The following is a 25,708-nucleotide window of genomic DNA, read 5'->3' as shown; positions in this document are numbered from 1 at the left end:
ATGTTACTTCTGCCTGCTCCTGTCCCCTCGGTCCTTCTTCTTCCCCACAGGGCCAAGATGGCAGTTTGCCCTGTGGCGGGGGGGGGGGGAAGAGTCCAGCAGGAGCAGGCCCCGATGTTACTTCTGCCTGCTCCTGTCCCCTCGGTCCTTCTTCTTCCCCACAGGGCCAAGATGGCAGTTTGCCCTGTGGGGGGGGGGAAGAGTCCAGCAGGAACAGGCCCCGATGTTACTTCTGCCTGCTCCTGTCCCCTCGGTCCTTCTTCTTCCCCACAGGGCCAAGATGGCAGTTTGCCCTGTGGGGGGGGGGGAAGAGTCCAGCAGGAGCAGGCCCCGATGTTACTTCTGCCTGCTCCTGTCCCCTCGGTCCTTCTTCTTCCCCACAGGGCCAAGATGGCAGTTTGCCCTGTGGCGGGGGGGGAAGAGTCCAGCAGGAGCAGGCCCCGATGTTACTTCTGCCTGCTCCTGTCCCCTCAGTCCTTCTTCTTCCCCACAGGGCCAAGATGGCAGTTTGCCCTGTGGCGGGGGGGGAAGAGTCCAGCAGGAGCAGGCCCCGATGTTACTTCTGCCTGCTCCTGTCCCCTCGGTCCTTCTTCTTCCCCACAGGGCCAAGATGGCAGTTTGCCCTGTGGCGGGGGGGGGGGGGAAGAGTCCAGCAGGAGCAGGCCCTGATGTTACATCTGCCTGCTCCTGTCCCCTCGGTCCTTCTTCTTCCCCACAGGGCCAAGATGGCAGTTTGCCCTGTGGGGGGGGGGGGAAGAGTCCAGCAGGAACAGGCCCCGATGTTACTTCTGCCTGCTCCTGTCCCCTCGGTCCTTCTTCTTCCCCACAGGGCCAAGATGGCAGTTTGCCCTGTGGGGGGGGGGAAGAGTCCAGCAGGAGCAGGCCCCGATGTTACTTCTGCCTGCTCCTGTCCCCTCGGTCCTTCTTCTTCCCCACAGGGCCAAGATGGCAGTTTGCCCTGTGGCGGGGGGGGAAGAGTCCAGCAGGAGCAGGCCCCGATGTTACTTCTGCCTGCTCCTGTCCCCTCGGTCCTTCTTCTTCCCCACAGGGCCAAGATGGCAGTTTGCCCTGGGGGGGGGGGAAGAGTCCAGCAGGAGCAGGCCCCGATGTTACTTCTGCCTGCTCCTGTCCCCTCGGTCCTTCTTCTTCCCCACAGGGCCAAGATGGCAGTTTGCCCTGTGGGAGGGGGGAAGGGTCCAGCAGGAGCAGGCCCCGATGTTCAAACCCTTGTGGGCTTTCCCACACTAGAGGCCTTCAAGAGGCAGCTGGACAACCATCTGTCAGGGATGCTTTAGGGTGGATTCCTGCATTGAGCAGGGGGTTGGACTCGATGGCCTTGTAGGCCCCTTCCAACTCTGCTATTATATGATTCTATGATTCTACTGGAGTATTAACTATACTGCCCTAAATCTACCCTCCAAAACCACAGTGCCACTGGTCCTGCATATCAATGTCAACACTTTCAGTGCCATACTAATATACCATTCATTCAGGTGAGAATCAGAACCTCCTGCTAATTAATTACTTCATTTACTGAAAAATAAGTAAATTTCATGATTTTTTAAAGAGTCAGTAAACCTCCGATAAAAGTGGCAGGCTTGCAGGAAGGAAACCCTTGTATTGCTTGTGGATGGTGCACTTACTGCCACAAAGGGGGGAACTGGGACAAGAGGGCTGTGTTCCCTGGAAGGGTGCCATGAAGTCTGCTCCACTCCCCCTGTTTTAGGTCAACGTATGAAGTCCATACAAACCACCATTTTACTGCACATTCTCCCACCCATTTACCACAGCAAATTGATGAGTGGTAAAAAAAAATCCCATCTGATATAGATGTTCAAGTTACCTGAGGGTGAGCTCTTCCATCATAGGGCAGTTGGGTCATCTGTATAGGCTCTTTGTTCCACCAATTTTAGTTGAATTGCATAATCTTTGATCTGCATATCATGGCTAATCTAAACTAATTTTAAGCTGCTAGCTCTTTAAAGCTTGCTGGCAGAATATTGAGTCTTCAAGGTTCCAGGGCAGTTGAACCAGACAATTGGGTGGTTGGTAAATGTCAGAGTGTCTAGCCAGTGGGTAAGATCAGTTTCAGAGAAGACCGATTTGAAGAGACAGGACTACCCCCCAAAAATAAGTCCCATTGGGTGCTCAACACTGCAGACTCTGCCACGCCTACCACATTAAGAGAGATCACTGGGTGTGGCCTTAGGGAAAGGGGTGGGGTGGCTGGCTGGGAGAAGAGTCTTCTGAAAGGAGATTTGCATGGACCCTTTTTGAAGCCATCTACTTCAAAGCGAGTATATAACAGAAAATACTGGTAAGGAATCCCAGGCCTTAGCTAGACCTAAGGTTTATCCCGGGGTCATCCCTTCCTGCTCCCTGGATATCCTGTGTGTCATTTACATGAACAGGGATGACCCCGGAACGATCCTGAGATAAACCTTAGGTCTAGCTAAGGCCGCAGTCTCAGCTCATCAGGGAACATCCACAAAGAGAGTTCTCCCATGTTTTTGGTTTGCACTTCAGTGCATATTTGAATCACCAAGACAGTATTGTTGGAAACAGTGTTAGGATGTGATATTATTGTAACTTCCATCATGTGGATTACATAGTCCATGGTTATTGTGGCCAGTGGGCCTTGCATGCTTAATCTGTATAATTCCCAGGAAAAATAACTCAAAAGTGGAAGTTCTTTACTTCCAGATTCTGGTAAACACATCAGATATGGGAATAGGCTCATAGGAATTCAGATACATTTATTCATTCTCTGCCTGCCTTTTGGTATGATCAAGTAGCAAGTTTTTCTTTAATACTGCTTCTTGGACTTTGCTGGGATTCAGTGATGGCTGCATCCTGCACTGAAACAAAACCTAAGTACAAATACCTGCATTTGGTACCTCCTTTTGCTGTTTATCTCCAGTCCTAGTCTAAATCAAGTTTATAAGGTATTTAGGGCAAGAACCTGATGTGACTTTAAAAACACCCATGTTACACTCATGGCATTATAAAAATGATCCGTATTAAAATAATGCATATTTCTGTAAGTTGTTGAGATGAATGCTGCCCCTGGTCCCATTCACAAAGACCTCTAGCAACAGGGGATCTGCTTCCCCATTTTTTGTTCCCAACTTACTGTGGCATGTGTGTATTACTGGAACAACGTGGGCAGGGGCAATTTTGTCTTTTCTATCTAATTATCACCCAGCTGGGAAGAGGGCCAAAATAATTTATTTGCAAAACTTTATTTACAAAAACTTTCCAGTGTTTACCTTGCTCCTTTATGAACTAGGTGAAATATTTTCTTTAAGTCCTCCGTGAAACAATATCTCTTCCTTAAGTTTACAACCATATTTTAATAGAGGACTTTTATTTTTCTGACATATCTGGCTTCTTATCGTTTCTTTTGGCACTGGCTAATAATCCTTCAAATTGATTGCACTGGTGTAGAAAATCAAAGCTGTCCTTGTCTACAGACCTTCTTGGTATGACTCCTTGAATGGCACCATATATAATCAGTGGAATCCTTTGTGATTTTGTGTGTGCGTGTATGTTCCATCTAGACTGAGAAAGAGCACAGTAAATTCGCTTGTCGGGATCTGTCCAATCAAGAAGTCTTTGCTCGTATACAAGAAGTAGTGAATGCTCGCTTTCAAGCCATTGAACAAGAGTTCAAAACCGCGGACTGCACAAAAGCACACGTTGTATCAAAAGAGGCCTTCAGAGATATCTGCAACCGACGTTTTTTACTTCTGACTGATGAGCAGGTAAGAAAAGCAAAGTGTGTGTGGGGGGGGGATTTGTTTCCCAAGCTGTAATGGTGCATTTAAAAAATAATAATAATAGAAAGATAAAACATCAATGGGAGGGATGTCAATAAGGTTGTCAGGTTGCAGCCTGATGTTAAAGGTTAACACTGCAGGAGGAAACCATGCCACGGCGATATTTTCATGGATCTTGCTCTGGTCATCCTGTTTACCTTCTTTCTCCTGGGCTTGCTGTAGTAAGCCGGACTGGATATTATCCCACAAGAAGCAGGAGTAGGGTTCTCTAACAAATGGGGGTTAGAGCAGAGGTGTATATATTATTTTTAAATGTTCAAGAATGGTTTCCCAAACTTTGATAGTAGAGGCCCATTTCCCCCTCTTAATTAAAGCTGGAGATACACTTCACCCTTATATCAAGAAATATTTGTTTTCCAAACGTGTAAGTAGGGCTGGCCCTGAGAGGGACCCACCCGATGTGTGTCTGCATCCGCCACTCTGTGGGCTTGTTACCTCCTGACGGGAATGATGCTGAGATGCAAGGCACAGCCTCCTTCTCTGAGTGCAGGCAATTGCACTTGTAAACCGCCTTGAGCCCCAGTACTGGGGAGAAGGCAGGATATAAATAAATGTAATAATAATAATGGTGCATCTCTGCCTCAGGGATGAATGAATGACACAGACACCTGTTGCAGAGTTGTGGTACAAATACAACTCCACCCCACCGCTGTGGAAGCTAACTGGAAGATAATAAAGCCAGAGCAGTAACTCATGCAGAGTGACTGCAGGAAGCCCCCTCTGCTTGGGTACAGGGTTATTTAATTCATTTGTTCCCTGTGGCACACTAGTGGTTCTCTTGTGGCAAACGAAAGAACCCTCGTTCACAGTTCGGAAATTATTACTGTGCCGAATAGAAACAGATCACATGTTGCATCTAGACCTTAAAGATGCTATTTTTGAGTACAGCCTGTATTGAAGCCTTACATGCCATCAAGGATTCAATAAAACTTGTTAATTACAACTGGGTCTAATTCATTGCTTTCAGCAGGATTTAGTTGCAGCTACCTTGGGCTGGATCATGGTACAGTTTTCCACTTCACCTTTCCCTACTAAACTGTTGATATTATACACATTTCCCAAGCTGACAGCCTTCAATTGGTAGCTAAAAATAATCTCTGCTAACCTAATGCACACAGCTCTTATAATATTTAATTGATGCTTGTAAAACATTTTGAGATCCTCTGATGTAGTGCAAAGTGCGTTTTGTTTTGTATAATTTATAATATGGTAGCAGCTTGGCCAATGGGGGAAAGTTGAAAGGAAATTCAAAACGTAGTTCTGTCCTTTGATGTTTAACTGCAACTTGCCACATGCAAATCAAAGCCTTAGAGGTGTTGAGCTTTCTTCAAGGTCTAATTTTACGTTTTGTCAGGGAAGGTTTTTTTTCTAAAAGGAAGTTTACAGGTTGTCTATTTGAAATCTGGAGCAATTTGATTGATTGATTGATTGAATGCATTTTTATACTGCCCAATAGTCGAAGGTCTCTGGGCGGTTCACAAAAATTAAAACCATTAAAAGTACAGAACAATGGTATAAAATACAATATAAAAGCACAACCAGGATAAAATCAGCAGCAGTGCAGAAATACAAATTTTAAATACAAATTTAAAAAATCAAAGTTAAAATTAATTTATAGATTATTAAAATACTGAGAAAATATTGAAACCTTACCTGGTGTCTAAAAGAGTATTTATTTATGTATTTATTTATTACACTTCTATACAGCCTAATAGCCAGTATAATGTAAGTGCCTGGTGAACCTCTCTAGGGAGCTCATTCCACAGCTGGGGTGCCACAGCAGAGAAGGCCCTCCTCCTGGTAGCCACCTGCCTCAGTTCCTTTGGCAGGGGCTCACGGAGAAGGACCCCTGAGGATGACCTTAGGGTCCGGGCAGGTACATACAGGAGGAGGCGTTCCTTCAGATAGCCTGTCCCCAAGTAACCCAATGATAAATAAGACTCATTACTAGTGGCATTTCGTTTCCATGAATTCATACCAGTAATTAGGACACCCTACGACTCTGGTCTTGGGAGCACTTGTATTAATGCAGCACCTCATGTGTTCAGATGGCAAGATCCCAGAGTCAACACAAAAGGCCAAGATGACCTTGTGCTCTACTGCTGATACAGCAGCAGCTTCTTTTCCCCTACATCACCTCTATATATGGCATAGTGGTATTATTTATTATTATTATTATTATTATTATTATTATTATTTATTACATTCATATCCCACCTTTTTTCCTCCAAGGAACCCAAGGTGGCATCCATAATCCTCCTCCCCATGTTATCCTCACAGCAACAACCCTGTGAGGTAGGTTGGGCTGAGAGTCTGTGACTGGCCCAAAGTCACCCAGTGGGTTTCCACGGCCGAGTGGGGACTAGAACCCGGATCTCCCGGCTCCCAGTCCAACGCTTGAGCCACTACACCACACTGGCTCTCAAATACTGTGTATTTGTGGACAAAAATAAGAGCCCCATCATGTGAGGGACTTAAATGCCCCCAGAACTAGATCCTAACTGTCATGCATCCAGAATATTGTTTAGGAAAATGGTAATTTTCTATGTAAAATGAAGCAGTAGCAGCAGACTTGGCATTTAATCCTACATAGGTGCTTTTACCTCATGGATAATCACAGCTCCTTCTATGGCAGGGCTGGGTGAATGCCGTGATTACATGGAAGCACAGACAAAGCACAGAATGTGTTGCTAGGTGCAAACTTCAGCTCCCTTAGAGTGTTACTTCTCATTTCAGAGCAAGCTTCTAGCCGTTATGAATACAAACTATTGAAAGTGTATAGGAAGTGCGCATTGCGCTCTCAGAAGCTACAAAGAAGGCTTATTCAGGTTTTCAGGGTTGGGTGGGGGAGGGTGTTTTAATCCTTGCATAGCTTCTTTCCCTTCCTCATGTTTAGAAAAAAAATAGAATATATCATGCAAAATAGTTAAATCAGCATAAATTATGCAAAATCAGAAATTATGCAGATTTGCTCAGCTTGCTAGAAAGAGAAAGTCACCACCTCAGGTAATTTACAGTGGCCTGGATGTGGCAGCCATTTTGTGACAAGGTGTTTCCTTGGCCCCACTTGCGATCCCATTAGAATCAATGGGAACGTGCGTCAAGTACTTCACGGCTTATTTTGGCCTTGATGAGTGAAATAAATTACTGATCCAAATTTTCTGCCTGGGAAATCTACCTGGGCTTTTGAGATGCCTTAGGCAACTTCACGATTATTGTAGGAACTTCTCCTGAATCATACCTGGACAAAATATAGGCGTAGCCTACCTTTGTTTTTATAGCAATGGACATTTATAGTATATATTCTAACACAATGCATGCATTCACTATGGCTATTTGCAAGTCTTAAGCCGTAAAATGGCTCACGCTGGGTTTAGCTGCATTTGGAAATACCCTGCAGTCACCTTCCTCCCATTCTTCTAACAGCATGAAAAGTGTTTTGGAGGACCCTATCATGCCTGCCATTCTTGGTCTATATGGTACAGAACCTCTTTCATCACGAAGGCCAAATTCAGTTTTGGAGCAGTTTTCTGGGGCCACGTTCCATGGATGGGTGGGGCAAAAGGGGGCAGGACTAACAAACCCAAAAGATCAAATGTAAAAAAAGAAAAGCTTTTACTGCTAGTAACTACGCCTTAAGAGAGGCATTTCAACTTTGAGAACTACACAAATGCTAGGAATCAGTGCTTGGGAAAAAGACAAAGGGTCCAAGGAAAGGGGAATGACACCCCCCGGGGGGGGACTTTGGAGGGCTGGATTTGGCCCTTGTGCCTGAGGTTCTGTACCCCTGATCTATGGTAATCTAAAGGTGCAGTGCCAGGGCTTCACTTTAGAATATCTGATGTAAGACTAGGTGAATATGACATAAGAACATAAGAAGAGCCATGCTGAATCAGGGGTCCATCTAGTCCAGTATTCCCTTCATACAGGGGCCAACCAGCTGCCCATGGGAAGCCCACATGTCGGCGGACTTGAGTGCAACACCATCGTCCTGCTTTTCATGTCCATGAATAGGTTCAGAGTACATTTCTTTCAGTGGCAGAGAGTCCTCACACATCAGGGGTTTGGGGCCAGGCTTCCAGATCATAGAGTTATGTTTCCAGACAGACAGGCTTCAGCCTCGGCTTGAGTACTTTTCCTAGAAATTAAGCACTGGCTCATGAATAATGTATTTTGCTTCATTTCACAAATGCTAAAAGTGGTCCTCCATTTAGATAGACACATAATTTTTTTTTATGATAATGGATCAGTACTATCTAACTTTGCTTGAATAGTTTGAGAATCTCTGGAACACAGTACCTCTTGATCCAAACGGGAAATTGAAATACCCTGGGTTTTTGAGGAATTTCAGCTCTGAAGGAGGAGAAATGCCAGATACACCTTGCGCGAACTACCCAGATGGTCCCTGCAAACCAGCTACACCTGCTGAGCCTGGATCACGGCTAGCTTCAAGGCCTAAAACAGCATCTCCAGCATCTCCAAAGAAAGTAAGTGCTTTGTAGCCAAAGCCCTTCATCTACCATGGTGTGGTATGGGAAATCCAACTGCAGTTCCTTTGTTTTACTTATGGGATTTGTATCTCACCCTTCCTCCAAGGTGCTCAGGGGGATGGACTTAAAGTCTTCCCATTTTGTTTTCACAACAAACCTCAGGGCCAAGACATTTAGCTGCCTGATGCGAAGGTGGTGCACCCCTCCTCCACATGTAGACGCCAACCAAATTGGCAGTTCACTGGTGATGGGATGCTGCCCTCCAGCACACCTGAGGGCAGCAGGCTAGCTTAGGGAGCATAGAGGGGAATGGCCTGAGGAGCTGCTACCATTACCCTTCCATACCACAGTATTTGCCACCGAGGCAGCTGCCTCACTCTGCCTAATGGAAGGGACGGCCCTGGCAACCTGCAAGGTCGGTTAAGGTGAGAGACAGCGACTAGCCCAAGGTTCCTCTGGGAAATTCGTGGCTGGCGAGGGATTTGAACCCTGGTCTCCCTGTTTAAAGTCCAGCACGTTATCCCAGGCCTGCATAACATATGACTCACCAAGCCACTTGAAGCCCACCAGAGGCCTTGACAAAGTTCCCTGTTCTTGTTGCCTGCCTGGGAAGCAACTTTATGTGGCTGGCTGGCTTCTTTGGCTTAGCAGGTGATGCAAGTTGTGCAGGCCTGCTTTATCCACTACAATGTATTGATCCTAAGATTAAAATACACAGTGTAGTAAAGCAATGCAGGCATTCCACATGTTGATTTTCCCAACCAAGTGCAGCATTTATATGGGTATGTGCTAGGCTGCCTGAGCTCTGTGTTTATAGAAGCCCATGAATAAAAGGGACAAATTATTTAACACAGTTTGTGGACTAGAAAACTATTAAAACAGTTGACAATATTTGATAGGGAGGGAAACAAATAGCTATTGTTTGATAATCATGGAAAACCTGCTCTGTTTCATTTATAACTGCATTCTATACATTGATCGAGATCAGAAACATGAGCAGCAATGGAAGGGACCACAGAATATTTCATCTGCATTCATCATTGTTTTAAGGACATGAAAAGAGCCGTTATTAAATTGGTCCAAGGATGGGTTCAGACACACATTTGCATCACTTGATTTCTCTACAGTAGATGACATATGAATGTGTGAACTGACTCCACTGAAAATAATTATGTCTGAGGCTATAAGAAAGTGCTGTCTGATGTGTTACATCTGTTAAGGGGTGATCTATTGTTATACTGTTGTACTGTTAGTTTTACCCTACCCAGTGCCTGTTTACCCTACCCTCTGCCTGTTTGCATTCTCTTCCCCTCCTTATTGTTTTATTATGGTTTTATTAGAATGTAAGCCTATGCGGCAGGGTCTTGCTATTTACTGTTTTACTCTGTACAGCACCATGTACATTGATGGTGCTATATAAATAAATAAATAAATAAATAAATAAATAATAATAATAATCTACACTACTGCTTTAAAGCACTTTGAAAACATTTTGAAAAACTATATATGGAGTGTGTCCTGGGCCCCAACAGTTGTCAAAACTGTTATAAAGCACTTTAAAGCAGTAGTGTAGATCCTGCCAAGGTCTAATCCTAACATTCAATTATAATTGATAATATTGCTTATAAAGTTCACCTCAGATATGAGAGGAGTATTATGGTGCCAAAGGTTCTTCTCTGAGTTGGGTTTAATACAGTTGGGGTCATGCTCATTATCCTTCTAAATTTCGAACAACGAGTAAAAGTATTTAGTATTTTGATTTTAAAACAAAAGGAATCGTCAAACGAGAATCCTTCATCAAGTATGCGCCACCACAAATCTAGAAAGCGATTCAGGGTGCAATCGTACGCATGTTTAGACATTAAAAAATGTACAGTTTTACGCTTTCCCCAGGAAGCCATGTTGGCTGGAGAATCTAGGAATTTGTAGGACTTATTTTCTATCTTAACATGTTTAGGCAGGTGTCCCCAAAGTGGACCTGAGCACACATTGGGGAATGAGCGAAACTGCTGTAGATGCCATCACAAAATGGCTCCCTTCGAGGATGTGGCTAGTCATATAATGGCTAGTCTAAAGAGGGGTGAGGGGGAGAGAAATTATGAGGCTAGAGTCTAGGAGGGAGAGCAAGGGTAAGATAAAGGGGTGAATGGGAGAGAAAGAGCAAGGCTAGGATGGGAGGGAAAGATAAACAAAAAGGCTAGGGACAAGGAAGGGAGAGAAAGAAAAAGGCTAGAGGGGAGGCAGAAAAATAGTGCAGACAGGAGTAAGAAGAAGAGAAATAGCAAGACTAGAGGCTGGGAGTGGAGTTAGAGAGAGAACAAGGGTGGGTGAGATTTGTGCAAACAGAACAAGATTGGATAGGGCAAGGAAACAACTTCTTTCTCTTCTTGTGCGCTGAACAACTGAACCGCGGCAGGTTCAGGAGCAGGAAGGAGAACCCGGTACCCTAATGTTTTTCATGATTTTTAATTAACAGTACAGGTTTGAAGAGAGGAGGGAGTGGGGTGCTTGGTGGGCACCGCATTGGGGACCCCTCGGGTGTGAGATTGTGCCCTAAATTAACATCCCTTTTGATTTGGCTTACAAACTGGTTAAACTGCTGTCCCTTGTTTTTAGGCCCCAGCTGCCAGCAGGCCGAATACCGCAGCGGTTCCTACCCCGCCTCTTCTGAACTGTAAGCCCATTGAAAGTAAAATCCGAAAGAGCGTTCAACACTGTTGGAAAGACATTTTGAAGGAATGCAGAGCGAAGGATGTCGACCGCCTGGGAGAAGTCTCAGTAGAAGATATGTTCGGTTGGTTGCTTATTTAAGTCCTCATCGTAGATAGAAGAGACCCTAGCAGTTTCACAGAACTGCAGACTCCAGGGTTCCTTGATTGGGTGTTATGGCAGTTACAAAGGTTGGAAAAGGGCTTAAGTTTGTGACATGCCATGTCACGAAGCTTTCCTACTGTAGTATTTTTTTCCTTTAGTGCCCTTGTTGTCTTCTTCAGACCTTCACCACTAGTTCCATTCCAAATTTTGTGCATTGCCAGATAAGACATTAAAGTCCTGCGTGGATGTACAAGCAGAAACGTGAACCTGTTTATAGATCTATGGCCAAGAGAGAAATGCCTACTAAGGGCCAATCAGGACTGGCTCACATCAAGGATTTAGCAGGGAGTCTGTGGGAGTCTGGGGCCCCTTGTGTAAAATTGCACATTCTCAGCTGTCATGGGGTGCTACCGTGTTTCCCCGAAAATAAGACAGTGTCTTATATTAATTTTTGCTCCCAAAGATGCGCTAGGTCTTATTTTCAGGGGATGTCTTATTTTTCCATGAAGAAGAATACGATACACATTTATTGTTGAACAAAAAAAAAGGTCTTATTTTCGGGGGGATGCCTTATATTACAGCGAGAGGCAAAACTGGAAGTAGGTCTTATTTTCGGGGGATGTCTTACTTTCGGGGAAACAGGGTAGTACTTTAGTCCTACAAATGTTACAAAGCTCCATCACACCCAGGGCCGGTGCCAGACTATTTTGCGCCCTAGGCAAGGTGGGCTTACACACACACACACACACACACACACACACACACACACACACGCCAACTTTGATTTTGAAGAACATATGTTTCCTGGAAAAAATAAGAAGCACAAAACTTGAAACTGCTGAATTTATTTTAAAGTGCAAGAAATACGTCATGTCAATTATAGCAAACAAATTGGAAAGGAACGTCTATGGGTCTAAAATGCATTATTTAATAGAAATATCACCTCCAAATCATCCCCCCCAACTCACACACGCGCGCGCACACACACACACTCCGCATCACTCACTCCAAACAAACACACGCATGAACACATGCATTCACTCAAAGACCCCATGCACCCCCATTCACCCATACATTCTCTCTCTCATACACACACACACATCAGTCTTCCCTTACTTGCTTCTTCTCTTTCTTCTTCTCCACCTCCTGGTGCTTGCTGCTTGCTTCTTCTTGCTTCTTCTTCTTCCCCCTCTTCTTCAGCGCTGAGGAGGGGTGCTGGAGGCCCAGCTGCTTGCGACAGCGAGCGAACTGAGCCCTCGCGTCGTCCTCATGCCTAACACACGCCCGCCCAGCCAAAGTGAAGCCAGGGATGCAGGGGTGGGGGCGGCAGCTCCACGTTTTGGCTTCTGGGTGCATTCTGGAAGTCCGAACGTGGAGCCGCCCCACCCCCACCCCAGTGTCCCTGGCTTCGCTTCAGCTGGGCGGGTGCGGGGCGCCATCTCGCCCACCCAGGCCCAGCTGAATCTTCGGGCCGGGCCGGCTCACAGCCAACGCGCATGAGTGTTGCACTGCGCCCGGCGCCCCTCTTAGCTTGGCGCTCTAGGCGGCCGCCTGAGTGGCCTCTATGGTAGCACCGGCCCTCATCACACTGGAGGTTAACATGCTCCCTACCATTGCTTCTCCGCCCGTGTTTTCCTTCCTTGGTTACTTCCTCTTTTCAAAAGATTTGTGTGACATGCTCTTAAGTGTACCATTACATCTGGCTTGACCCTCCGTAACCCAAACCTCACTGAGGCCAAATCTGGATGCCACATAGAAAGCACATAAGCATGAGAGGTGCAAACACTAGCTCGCATCCCTCTTGGCCTCGCCTAGCAAATAAATGGCACGTCGTTTTCTTAATGCTGGTTCACACATATATTTACATCCACGTAACTGCAGTGTCAGGGGGAGGCTCACAGATGTGACTTAGCCGGTGCAAATCAAGCACCACTTGGCGTCTCCTCCTATTACCTCAAACTTTCAGTGGAGTCAGTTCAGACTTTCGGCTGTGCAGAATAATCAAGTGATGTTTTTCCAGAGGGGTGCTGCAGCAAAAAAAACCAAAGGGTCTTGTGGCACCTTAAAGATCAACGACTTTAAGATGCAACAAGATAGAAGCTTCTGTTGACATTGTCCATTACATCAGATGCATTGAGTATTATGGAGAGTTTCAAATTTTGTATAGAGTTTGTGTGAGTGGGGTGGGTGGGAATTGTAAACAGGGCAGAAAGTACTGATGGAAACAAGCATGTTTTTAACACTATAATGCCTATTCTGCCACGCCCGGCATAGCCTGGGCGTGGGGAGGGATTTGCAGGCGGGGTAAGGATGAGATGTTCCCATCGCAGATTGGGCAGGATTTCGCGCCACTGGGCTGGGAGGGGTTTCAGTCTGGCCAAAAGCAGGCCACTTACCCCTCTCAGACCCTCTTGCTTTCGCGGCTCCGTGGAGGACAGGTCAGCGTCGGCGGTGAGCAGGGCTTCGCTGGAGCAGCAATATCTTTGGGCTTAGGGGGGAGTGACTAAGCAAGTGGCCTGACGCCCCCATGGCAGGTAGGAACGGGCATCCAGAGGGATTTGAATGGTGACCATTCATAGGCACTGTTCCAGTGATAGGTGATTCCCGAGGGCTCCTAGCGTTGAGCCTTATGGCTGGGCTGAGGGATTAGGATCACCTCTGAAGCCGACCTCTCTCACCCACCTTGAGCCTGGGGGCATGGGTTGGGGGTGACAAGGGAAGGTCTCCCTAACCCATAAGGGGACGGCCAGGAGGGGGCGAAAGTCACAGCGCCACCCACTGGCTGAGAAGGCTTGCCCTTCCTTACATAGAAAGGTCTGTAAGCAGGCCGGACTGGATGCCCGATAGGTCACCCCCTCTGCAGATCTTGAATAAAATGTGGCCCGGTTTAAATCCAAAGTTTGTGTCGTCTCTTTATTCCTTGCCTCCGTCTCGCAAAGAGTGTGATGTCACCATCAGTACTTCCCTGAAAACAAAATAAGTTTAAGGAAACTGATAAAAACAATATATCAAATTTAGGTATAACTATGCTTATTACAATAAATTTAAAATTTAAACAGAAGGGTCCACATAAAACAAACATCATACAAAAATCTCAAACACGTTTCAACCATAAAAGGTCTTCATCAGTGGGGGGAAAACGATATGTGGATTTTTAAAACTTATTATATACAAATGTTTAGAACAACTTTTTGTGCCCCAGATATAGGAAGTTCCTATAGGACCTGAAAAGCAGAAAAAAGAAATAATGATTGCCAAATGTCTATTGGTGCTCTTCCCCCACTTTTTTTTTTTTTTTTTTTGAGCCCAAGAGTTTACTCTAATAATAATTATTTACGCAAAGTTGGCTCCTATAGATCTTCAAGAATGTGACAAAAAAGACGGGGGACTAGGCATTCCCTCCTGTCTTCAAGAGGCTGGTGGATAAAAACACCTATTTAGTTTTTGCAAAGATTGAAACAACACTCCCACAACATACTCACTCTTAGTAAAAAGTATATAATACCGAGTAATCTCCCAAGTTATATCTGGTTGCATAACTAACATCTCAAGTTTGTGTAGACAGGTATATACAGGATAAACTTGGGTAGTGAACCACAGTGATGCGACCGCCGTGTCACTCAGCAGAAGCGCTGGCCTCCCACCTTGTCCAAAATTAATTGTCACTTTGACATGCACTTTCGAAGCGTGTGCTCATTTGTCATGTGTTTTACACGGTTCGCCTGTGTTTATTTCAGCTATAATAGAGAAATTTCACTTGGACTTGACCAGAGAAGAAATTAAGCAACTCGTAACAAAATATGATTTTAAGAGCGTTGGCAAATTTGCATACTGCAACTTCCTTCAAAGCTGTGTGCTGCGGTTTAAGCATCAGGAAGTGTCTCCTCTGCAGAGGGTTGTAATCCAAAATCCTCGAGTGCAGGTAGATGGACCCTGGGGGGGGGGGGAAGGAGGGAGGTGCAGGTGCCCAAGGGGTCTGTAGCTGGAGGCTGTTTGGAAGGTGGGCAGGTGTGGGTCCAGGGCGATGCTCACCCTGCTAGTTGAGATGGCCCTGCACCTTCTTCTCATCGACTATTCCATGGGCCACAGGTGGTGTTAATATGTGCCAGTTTATTGTGCAATAACTGGCCGTTTCCCCTCATTTGTGGTGTGTAATTCTCACAACACCTACAGCTGTACCTCTTTTGTGGGGAAATCATGTTCCCCATATTTTATATATGGGGAAATGTGGTATTTGCCCCCAGATTTTTTTTTAAAAAAAAAATGCTTATGCAAGTTTCTCCACAATTACATAAAGTAAACATGTTGTAACAAAAACAAATGTCTACCAGTCCTAAGGATAAGATATTAAAAATATCAGCAGAAGTTACCATCCGTAACCTTTGTTCTAATGTGCCACATTTTTACCAGTTCTCAGAAAATGTATTTTGCACAACTGTTATATCTTTTCCCATCCATGTCATCTTGGCTAAGTCTACTACTTGCTATGCTTCCATTGATTTCTCTTTTGTCTCCAGGAGCAGGGTGGGCTTCAGGTAGCTGCTACCTCTGTGAAGCAGCATTCTGCTTCTCGCCACCCATTGCTCCTACTCATGGAGAAGGGGGCAGTGGGACTTCCTTCCTAAGGTCATGAATGAACTAGCGCCACCCCTTGGCATTGGCACAGATACCTGCATTGGGAAAGGCTACATGTGAGCCAACATGCAGACGTCCACGAGGCTGAGCAGCACACCCATGACGATGGGCTGAGGCCAGCATCAGTCTCGCTGCACCGCACATAGAACACCTGAATCAGCCTTCATTGCATATTAATCAAGAGCAATATCTTTCCCTCATACCTGACAGCATCTACCTGGGCCACAATCGCCAACCTTTTTCAATGCCATGATGAGGATTCAGCCCCAGATCCTGCACTGCTGGAGGCCAATGAGACGAACATTTAAGTGCTATGATGAACGTGGGACCGGACTCCTAAGCGTTCAGGATTTCAGACAGGTAATAATAACTTTAGCTGCATTCGTAGTTTAACTCTAAGCAGATTGGGTTTAGGGAAAGTAAGAGAACTCCTGTTCATGTATGAACCTCCCCATACACCCTTGGTAATCAGATGAAGCCCTGGTTTAGACTGCTGGGTCCCAGGAAGTGGCTAGAAAAAGCATGGCCTTTTCAGTGGTGGTCTCTTCAAGGAAAGCCAAATAAGCTACCTCATTTCTGGCTTTTTAGGAGGCATGTAAACATATTTTTACTCCATAACCCCTTCTTTGGCATAGCTGATTTCAGTTTGTTAGCTTGATATGTTTGCTCTGTTTGGTTTATTTGTTGAATTCAGGGGTGAGCAACCTTTTTCTATCAAGGGCCATATTCATAGAATCATAGAATAGCAGAGTTGGAAGGGGCCTATAAGGCCATCAAGTCCAACCCCCTGCTCAATGCAAGAAACCACCCTAAAGCATCCCTGACAGATGGTTGTCCAGCTGCCTCTTGAAGGCCTCTAGTGTGGGAGAGCCCACAACCTCCCTAGGTAGCTGATTCCACCGTCGCACTGCTCTAACAGTCAGGAAGTTTTTCTTGATGTCCAGACGGAATCTGGCTTCCTGTAACTTGAGCCCGTTACTCCGTGTCCTGCACTCTGGGAGGATCGAGAAGAGATCCTGGCCCTCCTCTGTGTGACAACCTTTCAAGTATTTGAAGAGTGCTATCATGTCTCCCCTCAATCTTCTCTTCTCCAGGCTAAACACGCCCAGTTCTTTCAGTCTCTCTTCATAGGGCTTTGTTTCCAGACCCCTGATCATTCTGGTTGCCCTCCTCTGAACACCCTCCAGAGTATGGCTTGGTATATTTACCCATGAAGTTGTGTTAAAATTGTTTGTAAAATTGTTTAAATATTGAAAATCAATAAAAAGGGAAGCAATGGAACTCACCCAGAACATGCATCAGTAAAGACCTTTTTAACTCATCTCCTAAAGACAAAAAAAGTGAGCCAGCTAGGCCTCTAATTCTGTGTCCTTTATCTTCAAAATCAAAGTTTCAGTAACTCCTGAGGAGGCGTCCCAACTTTTAATTTAAGAAATTCTGGCCTCCTCAAGGGAACTAGGGGGTCACAGCCGGGCAGGCCTAGCAACTGCATAACCTGGCAGGCTTCATTAGAGTCCAGAGGAATCTAGCTGCAGGTTGCGGGTAGAATCAGGGCACCATCTACTGAGTGGTGGCAGGAGCTGGGCGGAACTGAGTGGAGTCTGGGTTTTATTGACTTGGCAGACCTCAATTGACCAGCTATCTTCTAGAACAAGGCTCAGTATGTGGTGCTACAAATTCTCTCTTATACACCCCCAGCCCTACCCTCCTGACTGAACTATAGTTCAAAGAACAGCTGGACCTGTTTGAGCCTGCAATGCAGACGTGCCATAAGTCAATATGCCGGCTCAACTTCTTGTATTGTGCAGCTCTAATTCACAAATTAGCCCCAAGTCCTTGATGGGAAGGATGCAGGCGCAGCAACCGTGTGCCATGTTGCCATGGGAACATTGTGGAGAAAATATCTTCAGAGATTCTGAAGTTTTGCGGGCTGAAGGAGGCAGTTTTGCTTAAATGAATTGTGTGAAAGTTTCAGTGCCATGTTGGTTGCCTGCTGCTAACTTTTCCTGGATGGTTCCTAATTAAAGATAAGCGAGGTGACAGTTTTCTGTGTGTTCTGCAGGTGCTTCGAAAGTACGGCATCAACCTGTCTGAAGAGGAGTTCTTTCACATCTTGGAATATTATGACAAAACATTAACTTCCAAAATCTCCTACAATGAATTCCTCAGAGCATTCCTGCAGTAGAAAAAAAATGAAAGCTACCTCCAATCTTGAAGAATCATTAGGCAAGAGAGATGTGATTACTGAAATATATTTCCTCATTTGAACTAATAAAACTATATAAATTCAACCTATTGGTGAACAGTTCATCAGGAATCTTATAATGCTGACACAGTGCAAATAGTGCTGGTGTCTGGTGAAGTAAATCTTCAATAGTTGGGGCTATTAATTTTCTCATAATCCATTTAGCTGGGAAAACTGAAAATAATTAAAGTGGTTACAGTGACGGTTTTGAGGCTTTTAATTGGCATCTTAAAATGCAATAACTTTATTTTTTTCAATTAAAGTATTATTAAGAAAAGGAACTTTTAATTTACATTTAAAGAGGCACGCTGTTCCATTTTATTTGCTGAAATTTCCCAAATGGATTGTATCTAATACATTAGTCCTTATTATTCAGAAATTGGTACCTCAGAATTTAATGGCTGCAATCCAACAGAGTTAGGTGTGCTTAAGCCAGCTGAAATCTCAGGGTGCCAGTTCTAATGCGAAAAGAGTTTAGACATAATTCAGAACTCTTGTGCTCGATGCAAGCCAGGAATGAAGCACTTTAGTTGGCATGCAAGGGACCGAGAGCAGGGGAAAGAAGGAACATGTGACCTGGACGCTCATTCCCAGTTTCATAAACCATGGTTGATGAAGCTGGGAAGGAAGGTCCAAACACAGCCAAAGGAATGGTAGTAAATGCTACGTGTGGTAAGTGACGCTCACCACTATAATATGGGGTCATTTTGCTCTAGAGAATTTGCTTTGGCCAGAGTTGCTGTGGATATTTTAATCTTTGTCCCAGTCCGTACGGATTTTTGCATTGTGGGTATATGGCTATTTTCAAATTCTGTCCAATTACAGATTCAGTCTAGTTTGAGCATCTTCCAGAAAGACAGAAAGGCTGCCTAAGACTTTGGTGGGGGGGGGGGAGGGAGAAGCAAATTCTCAGGGATGCTGAACTCTTTATTTGTAGGTTGAAGAGCCCGACTTTGGCATTTTGTTAATCTCATGCGATATACTGCTTGATCACTCTTTTTGAAAATAACTTTGCAAGTCTCTTAAAATCAGAGAGCTCTTTTTATCTTAAACTGTCACATTCAGGTCAGCCAAATGTAATACGTTGTCCTAGGACTGCCTCCGCACCAGGTGACTCGTGTGTGGAATTGTCCTGCTTTGTTCACGCACCTTTTGCAGGGCATCATCCATGCGACAATAGTGTTCAGGTCATTGCTGTCTTGTGGATTCCCCGTGATTCTACCACCTTTGTATCAGGCTGCAAGGGTGCCTCCGGATGGCGGGCTCCTGGCACGAGTGGTGAGAAGGCATTGTGGAAGACACAGAGGGAAGCCACTGGAGGGTCACGGGTAGAAGGTGGCAGCATCTGGGCCCCTGTAAGCTTCAGTGAATGAGGCAGGGGACAGGGTGATGCTGCCATGAAAGCCTCATCTGGAAGCCCCCAAGAAAGGCCCCATCTTTTGAAAAGGGTAAAAGAGCAGCACGATCCCCAGACGCGTGGATGCCCTTAGCACTGATCATCCAACTTCTGAAAGGAACTTGTTTTCTATGCGAGCAGGGACGAAGCCAGTTTCCCCCCAATGTGGTACCCTCCAGATATTTTGGACTTCAACTCCCAACAGCCCCAGTCAGCAGTGCCTACAGTCAGGAATTCTGGGACTTGTAGTCCAAAACATCTAGAGGACCCCAGGTTGCACCCTATCACCATGTCCACTACTGTATACGGAACATAGCGGGATGTACACCTGAAATACTAAATCCTCAGAAGTGTGGAAAGTCCACTGCGATTCCACTTGTAACTCTCAGTGGAAAAGCAATGATGTTGTCGCGCTAGGAGCTCACCATCTGGAAATGCACAAAGTCTAAAGCACTGGAGAAAAAAAGGCCTCGTCCTCTTTAGAAACAGAGAAGAAGTCTGCAAGGATCCACAGATCAGATAAAGTAACATTGTGTTAGTATGTATTTATTTAAAATATTTATATATGGCTCATCATTATCAGATCACAGGGCTCTATGCAAAACTCATTAAAACCACAATTAAAATGAAATACAGAGATACAAACAAACAAACAAAATCTAGTAAGGTAGGTATGAAAATCATCACATGCCTGAGTAAACAGATGGGTTTTCATCAGGTGCTGAAAAACCACCAAGGATTTCTGATTAGAATTAGAATTCTGAACATTAATAAAAGCTTTTAAAATCCTTGTAACCTTTTATGTTTAATCCTCATTTGAAAACAGCTCTCAAGTTCCCCCCCTTTTTTTAATAGCATTTCTAATATTCTTTGGTCTCAGAGAAATGCCCTTTAAGTGCAGCGTACTTGTTCTGTGTTCTGGGATTAAACAACAGTGATAAAATAATTAATATACGAATCTCAATTATTCTTTGCAATCAAGGGTGGATCCATTTTTAACCACTACTATGCCATATTTATAGCCATTGTGTTGAAAATGAAAACCCTTTTTCTCCTTACTAATAAGGGGAAATATAACATAGTCATTCCGCACCCACCAACTCTTCCAGGGGGGATGCAATAATTAGATCAGATGGAAGATAACAAGACGTCCCCACACACTCTTCCCCAGTTTCTGCACTCCATTTATGCCATGTCTTGCAGCGACTGTAATTCATACACAGTTGTCAGGACAGCAGTGCCGGTTCCTTTCTTCCAATTGTCTTCAGGATAGCTGCTGTCGTAAGAAGAAACAACGCTGTGGGGGAAGAAAGGCAGGTATCTCAGGATTTCTTGACACATCGTGCCAGCGTATTTTTCATTAGTGCTGCTGGCAGGCGGACTTGACTCAACATCTCCAAAGGGATTAAAGAACAATCTTTTTGCTGTAAAAACAAATCAAATCATGCAGTTGTGTTTTTTTTTATTTTTAAAGAAGACGATGAATCCCTTCTTTAATGGCGCCGGATGGCAATTGCCAAACTGTTTTTTATCCAGCCTTGGAGGGGGGGAATCTCACTGAATGTCAAGTAACATTTTGAAATATCCTGGATAATGTAGAAAACACCTACTGTTTACAGACGTATGTTTCATAAAACAATAGCGATTGTGCTTAAGAAGTTGATGCTTTCTTTCTGCTTTTGGCAAGTTCAATATATGAACACTGAACTCAATAGAATGAAGATGACCTATTTCCGAATTATGGCAAGTACTTTTTTTTTTTCAGTTAATACAAAATTGGGCCGAAATGCCCTGCAGATCCTTCATTACAATGCTACGATTTTCCAGTTGGTTTTGACAGGGTTTCCACACACTGCAGGTTCCATCTGTTAAATCTGCTGCCTAATATGTCTGAAAGGTTGCCAGTGTTAAAAAAAAAAAAAAAGACTCTAAGCAGGGGCATGCAGCAGCCGTAACCATTTCACAACCTGGTGGATCGAGACGGAGGGTTGGCTAGCAAGAGCTGGACCCATGACAGAATTGGGTGTTGCAGGGGTGGAGGCAAAGTGCTACACATGGACCCGGGGATGGGGGAGGAGTTCGTTGGGCTTTCAGACCTCAGTGCTAGTTACTTGGCAGAACATGGATTTTCCTAGTCTGACCAATAAAATACTGTCTAGTTGACAACCAAAAGAAGTCTGTGGGAATGAAAAGTAGTAATGGAAGAGCGAAAACTGGGGAAAAGGTAAAGGGTGGGTAAGTTTGGTGAACCCAGTATCTTAGAACTATTCTACACATTTCACAGAATGAAGTGGAAGAATTCTAGTCTATACTACTTAAGATTGCAGGTGGGGGGTCATATTCATGTAGTAAACTAGCACACATAAGGAAGAAATGGTCCTTTCCTTGATGTGCCAGTGTTCTACACAGGGAAGCACTTAAACATGGCCTCCCTCTCTGCATTCAGAAGTAGCACAGTCCAGAATTCGATTACTTCATTCTGCATATTGTGAAAAAAATCACCTTCACCAATTTACCTTCTGAATGCTTTGCTATTCCATGCCGCCCTTCCTCCAATGAATTCAGGATGGTAGACACAGACATTGGTTCTGCCACTTTATGATCAAAATAATGATCATAAGAGGTAGCTTAGGCTGAGAGATGGTGATTGGCCCGAGGTCATACCGGAGCAGAGCTGCAAACTCAGATCTCCACAGCCCAAATCCGACACTCTTACCAGAGAACCACCTTAGCTCTCTTGCGAAGGATCTGTTTAGGATACACGGAGATGTAAATTATTCGTGCTTTCCCTCCTGAGTCATAGCCAGATGGTCACAAGTTGAAAGGGATACGGAACATGGTGTCATTCATTATAACTAGATATCTAGATATAGAAAAAGATGGAGATAATGTGCAGCTCTCATCATTCATGATTCTTTTCTACACAAAAAAAGCTGTCATCCCATGGAGGGTATATTATTATCTCAAGAAGACATAAAAAGAATGTTATATTATTTTAATACTTAAAATATGCTAATTTGATGTCTTTACTATATCTCCCTCCAAAGTAAGCTTGGCATGAATTTTCTGTAACAATACAAAACATCGCCATCTTCAAATAAGCAGATACAACATGCTGTTCAAATTACTGTTTAAAAAAGACAACCACATCTCTGTTTCTGGAGCATCTCTGATTTTTAACCGAGTTTTAGCAGAGTTTATCCTTTGCGTATGAATTTTAAATAAAGTAGTGGCGTGGGTGGGCCATGAATATCAACAGATATTGTGAATATTTTTTATAGCAAACTTGATGCATGTTTTAACTGTCTTTAGAAAGGTGCACTGCTATCAGGCAGATGCCATTCCATTCTTCCTGCATCTGGGGCTGCAAAAAACAACAGTGTTCGGTTCAATTTGTAAGGCGGAGTGCGAGAATCCAAAGCCATTTGTCGGTGATCTTTGCAAATAGGCAGTGAGTTTAGAATATGTTGCGAGGTGAACTTCTAGCACTGAAATGTATTGTAATATTCAGCCCAGTTGGGCCTTTGTGGTGTTTAATTGTTTGAGAGTATCTGTCCTGTTCCTTATAAAGTGATATCCTACCCATGTGCATCACGGAAGACCAAACTATATGTGATGTGGGAGATCCATGAGCAGATCTCCTGAATTCTTCTCTAAAATTTAAAGGCAGCTGGGGCAATTTCAGGAGGGGGTGTTCAACCATTTCCCCCATGCTGCTTCTCCCATCAAAACTGCTCCCCCCCCCCCCAGCTGCTATTATGCCCATGAAGGTGCTGGGTGGGGAGGAGGCAACCATCAGGGCAGGGGCTGACCTAGAGCATGAAAACTGTGCCTGAAGACAGGGTTAAACACCCCCTATGTCCAGTTTCTCTGTCCTGAGCCTGCCCCCGTGCCTCTCTATGACTGTTTCTAAGCTTTAGAAAAAGATATCAGGAGATTTCCCATGTTACATTATTTTGCCCTAACTCCATCACCTCAGTCCAGCAAGCGCCATTACATCAATCTAGCAAGAGGGTTGGCTTCTGTGTGCCCTGCTGTGGTGGATGCAGTGCTGGGCCCCACTGGATGTGTGGGATGCAACTTTTGATGAAGACTGAGATGATCCCCTGGATCCAGTGGCAGATGTTGTTGTGCATGACTAATTGCACGGATCAGGGCCAGTGTGTATAAACACATCCAGTTTCAAAGTCGTATTGGAATTCTTTTTTTCAGATGTTATCTATTAATCATGGTCTGTCTGTCTCCGTGCATGGTGAATTATACAACAAAGTTCTTGAACAAACGTGAGCAGCTCTTGTTCTCCTTGTGAAACACAGCTTTCAAAGGCAAAGATGTAAGATGAAAAAAATGCCATTCATAAACAGGAGCAAAAAAGCGGTTAATTCAGGGAATGCTCGCAGACATGAATCCTAAAATCCTCCAATTCAGAATGTTGTTTTAAAAGACCCTAATACATATTTACATGGTAATACAAAATTGATGGTTTTATGTCAAGAGATGCCCAGCCCAAGGGTTGTAGTTTTACCCATAAGCTATTTTGTTCTAGGCTCACCCTCCTCCCCTTTCACTTGCAGAAATTTAGAAGTTTTCTTTCCAACTGCCTTACTTTTTTCTTAATACTGTAGTATACATTAATAATATCCACATTGATCCTTCTTATTGCTCTGACCAGTTCACTCACATCCATACCAAACGGCTGGATCAGTGGGCAGAGATGATGTACCGGGGATTTCCCCATCTTGGTCGGCCATGGTGTTTGGGGGAACTGAAACATGTCTTCTCCAGGGTCCTGACTGTGTCATCAATGCCAAGAGGGGAGCTGACAACATTGTGCACCCAGTACCAATGTTTGTCACAGATATGTGGAATGTTATTGCAAATGGATAAGGACAGGTTGCTTACCTGTAACTGTGGTTCTTCGAGTGGTCATCTGTGCAGTCACACATATGGGCTCTGCACCTGCGCGAAGCCCCGCTTCGGGAATCTTCTATAGCTAAGAGGCATTTTGGGCGGGAGCCCCTCCCCCTCTACTGAGCATATGCAGAGGGGTTCCCACCCAGATTCCCTCAGTTCTTCTGAGACCAGTAGGCCTCGTCTGAGGAATTTGGATACTTTTAGGTGTATCTGAAAAAACTAATTGATAAGCATTAGTAATACTTAATGGACACCAAGAGGGGAGTAAGGTGGGTGGGTTGTGTGACTGCACAGATGACCACTCAAAGAACCACAGTTACAGCTAAGCAACCTGTCCTTCTTCGTGGTCTCTGTGCATCACACATATGGGCGATTAGCAAGCCTTTACCCACCTGGAGGAGGGATGGTGTCCTTAGGTGAATACAGATGACAGTACTGCTCTGCCAAAGGAGCAGTCAGATCTAGACCTGACGTCCAGTTTGTAATGTGACACGAACGTCATTGGTCGAGCCCATGTTGCTGCCTTGCATATCTCTGGAACAGTAATGCCACGATGAAAGGCAGATGATGTAGAAACAGCTCTGGTGGAATGACCCTTAACTGATGTTGGTGGTTCCAATTTCTGCAGCTGGTAGGCTAGAGTAATACACTGAACCAGCCATGAGGAGAGTCTCTGAGATGATACAGGATGGTCTTTCCTATTTCCCCCATGACAGACGAATAGGCGTTGTGATTGGCGGAAAAGAGCAGTGCGCTCTTTATAAAAAGCCAAGGCCCTTCTTACGTCAAGTGAATGTAAGGTCCTCTCTAAGGTTGTTGATGGAGAGGGAAAAAAGGCTGGTAATATAATGTCCTGATTGACATGAAAAGCAGAAACCACCTTTGGTAAGAATTGAATGTCAGGACGGAGTATGACCTTGTCATAGTGAAACACAAGGTATGGCTCATCTATTCTTAATGCGCATAGTTCACTTGCTCGCCTTGCAGGTGTGATGGCTACTAAGAAAACAATCTTTAACGTGAGAAGACGTAAATTAGTGGTTGCCAAAGGCTCAAACGGTGGCCTTGACAGTGCATGTAACACTACAGACAAACTCCAGGAAGGAGAAAAAATTCTTACTGGTGGGTTTAAGTTAAATAGGCCCTTTAAAAAACGCTTAACTGTCGGGTGTGAAAATACCTTAAACCCATCAATGCAATCATGGAAAAAAGATTGCTGCTAAGTATACTTTTAAAGAAGAAACTTTCAGGCCCTTGTCAATTAAGAACAACAAAAAGGACAGGATCTGATGAACAGAACAAGTTTTGGGAGGAAACCCTTTCTCAGATGCAAAAGAATTAAATGCAGACCACTTCCTATTATAGTTTATCCTTG

General features: G+C 44.5%; 1 protein-coding gene across 1 annotated transcript in view; it reads left to right on the top strand.

The window, feature by feature from the left end:
* EFCAB6 (EF-hand calcium binding domain 6) overlaps nt 1–18,045 on the top strand; it is a 148,405-nt gene extending 130,360 nt beyond the window's left edge. Inside the window, exons 25-30 of the mRNA XM_063134330.1 lie at nt 3,561–3,764; nt 8,114–8,326; nt 10,946–11,123; nt 14,881–15,065; nt 15,989–16,138; nt 17,841–18,045. Coding sequence (XP_062990400.1) covers nt 3,561–3,764; nt 8,114–8,326; nt 10,946–11,123; nt 14,881–15,065; nt 15,989–16,138; nt 17,841–17,963 — 1,053 coding nt within the window. The 3' untranslated portion in view covers nt 17,964–18,045. The remainder of the gene's footprint in view (nt 1–3,560; nt 3,765–8,113; nt 8,327–10,945; nt 11,124–14,880; nt 15,066–15,988; nt 16,139–17,840) is intronic.
* The last annotated feature ends 7,663 nt before the right edge of the window (nt 18,046–25,708 follow it).

Source organism: Elgaria multicarinata, chromosome 9 (assembly GCF_023053635.1).
Source record: "Elgaria multicarinata webbii isolate HBS135686 ecotype San Diego chromosome 9, rElgMul1.1.pri, whole genome shotgun sequence".
NCBI lineage: Eukaryota > Metazoa > Chordata > Lepidosauria > Squamata > Anguidae > Elgaria > Elgaria multicarinata.
This window is presented reverse-complemented; position numbering and strand designations above follow the sequence as displayed.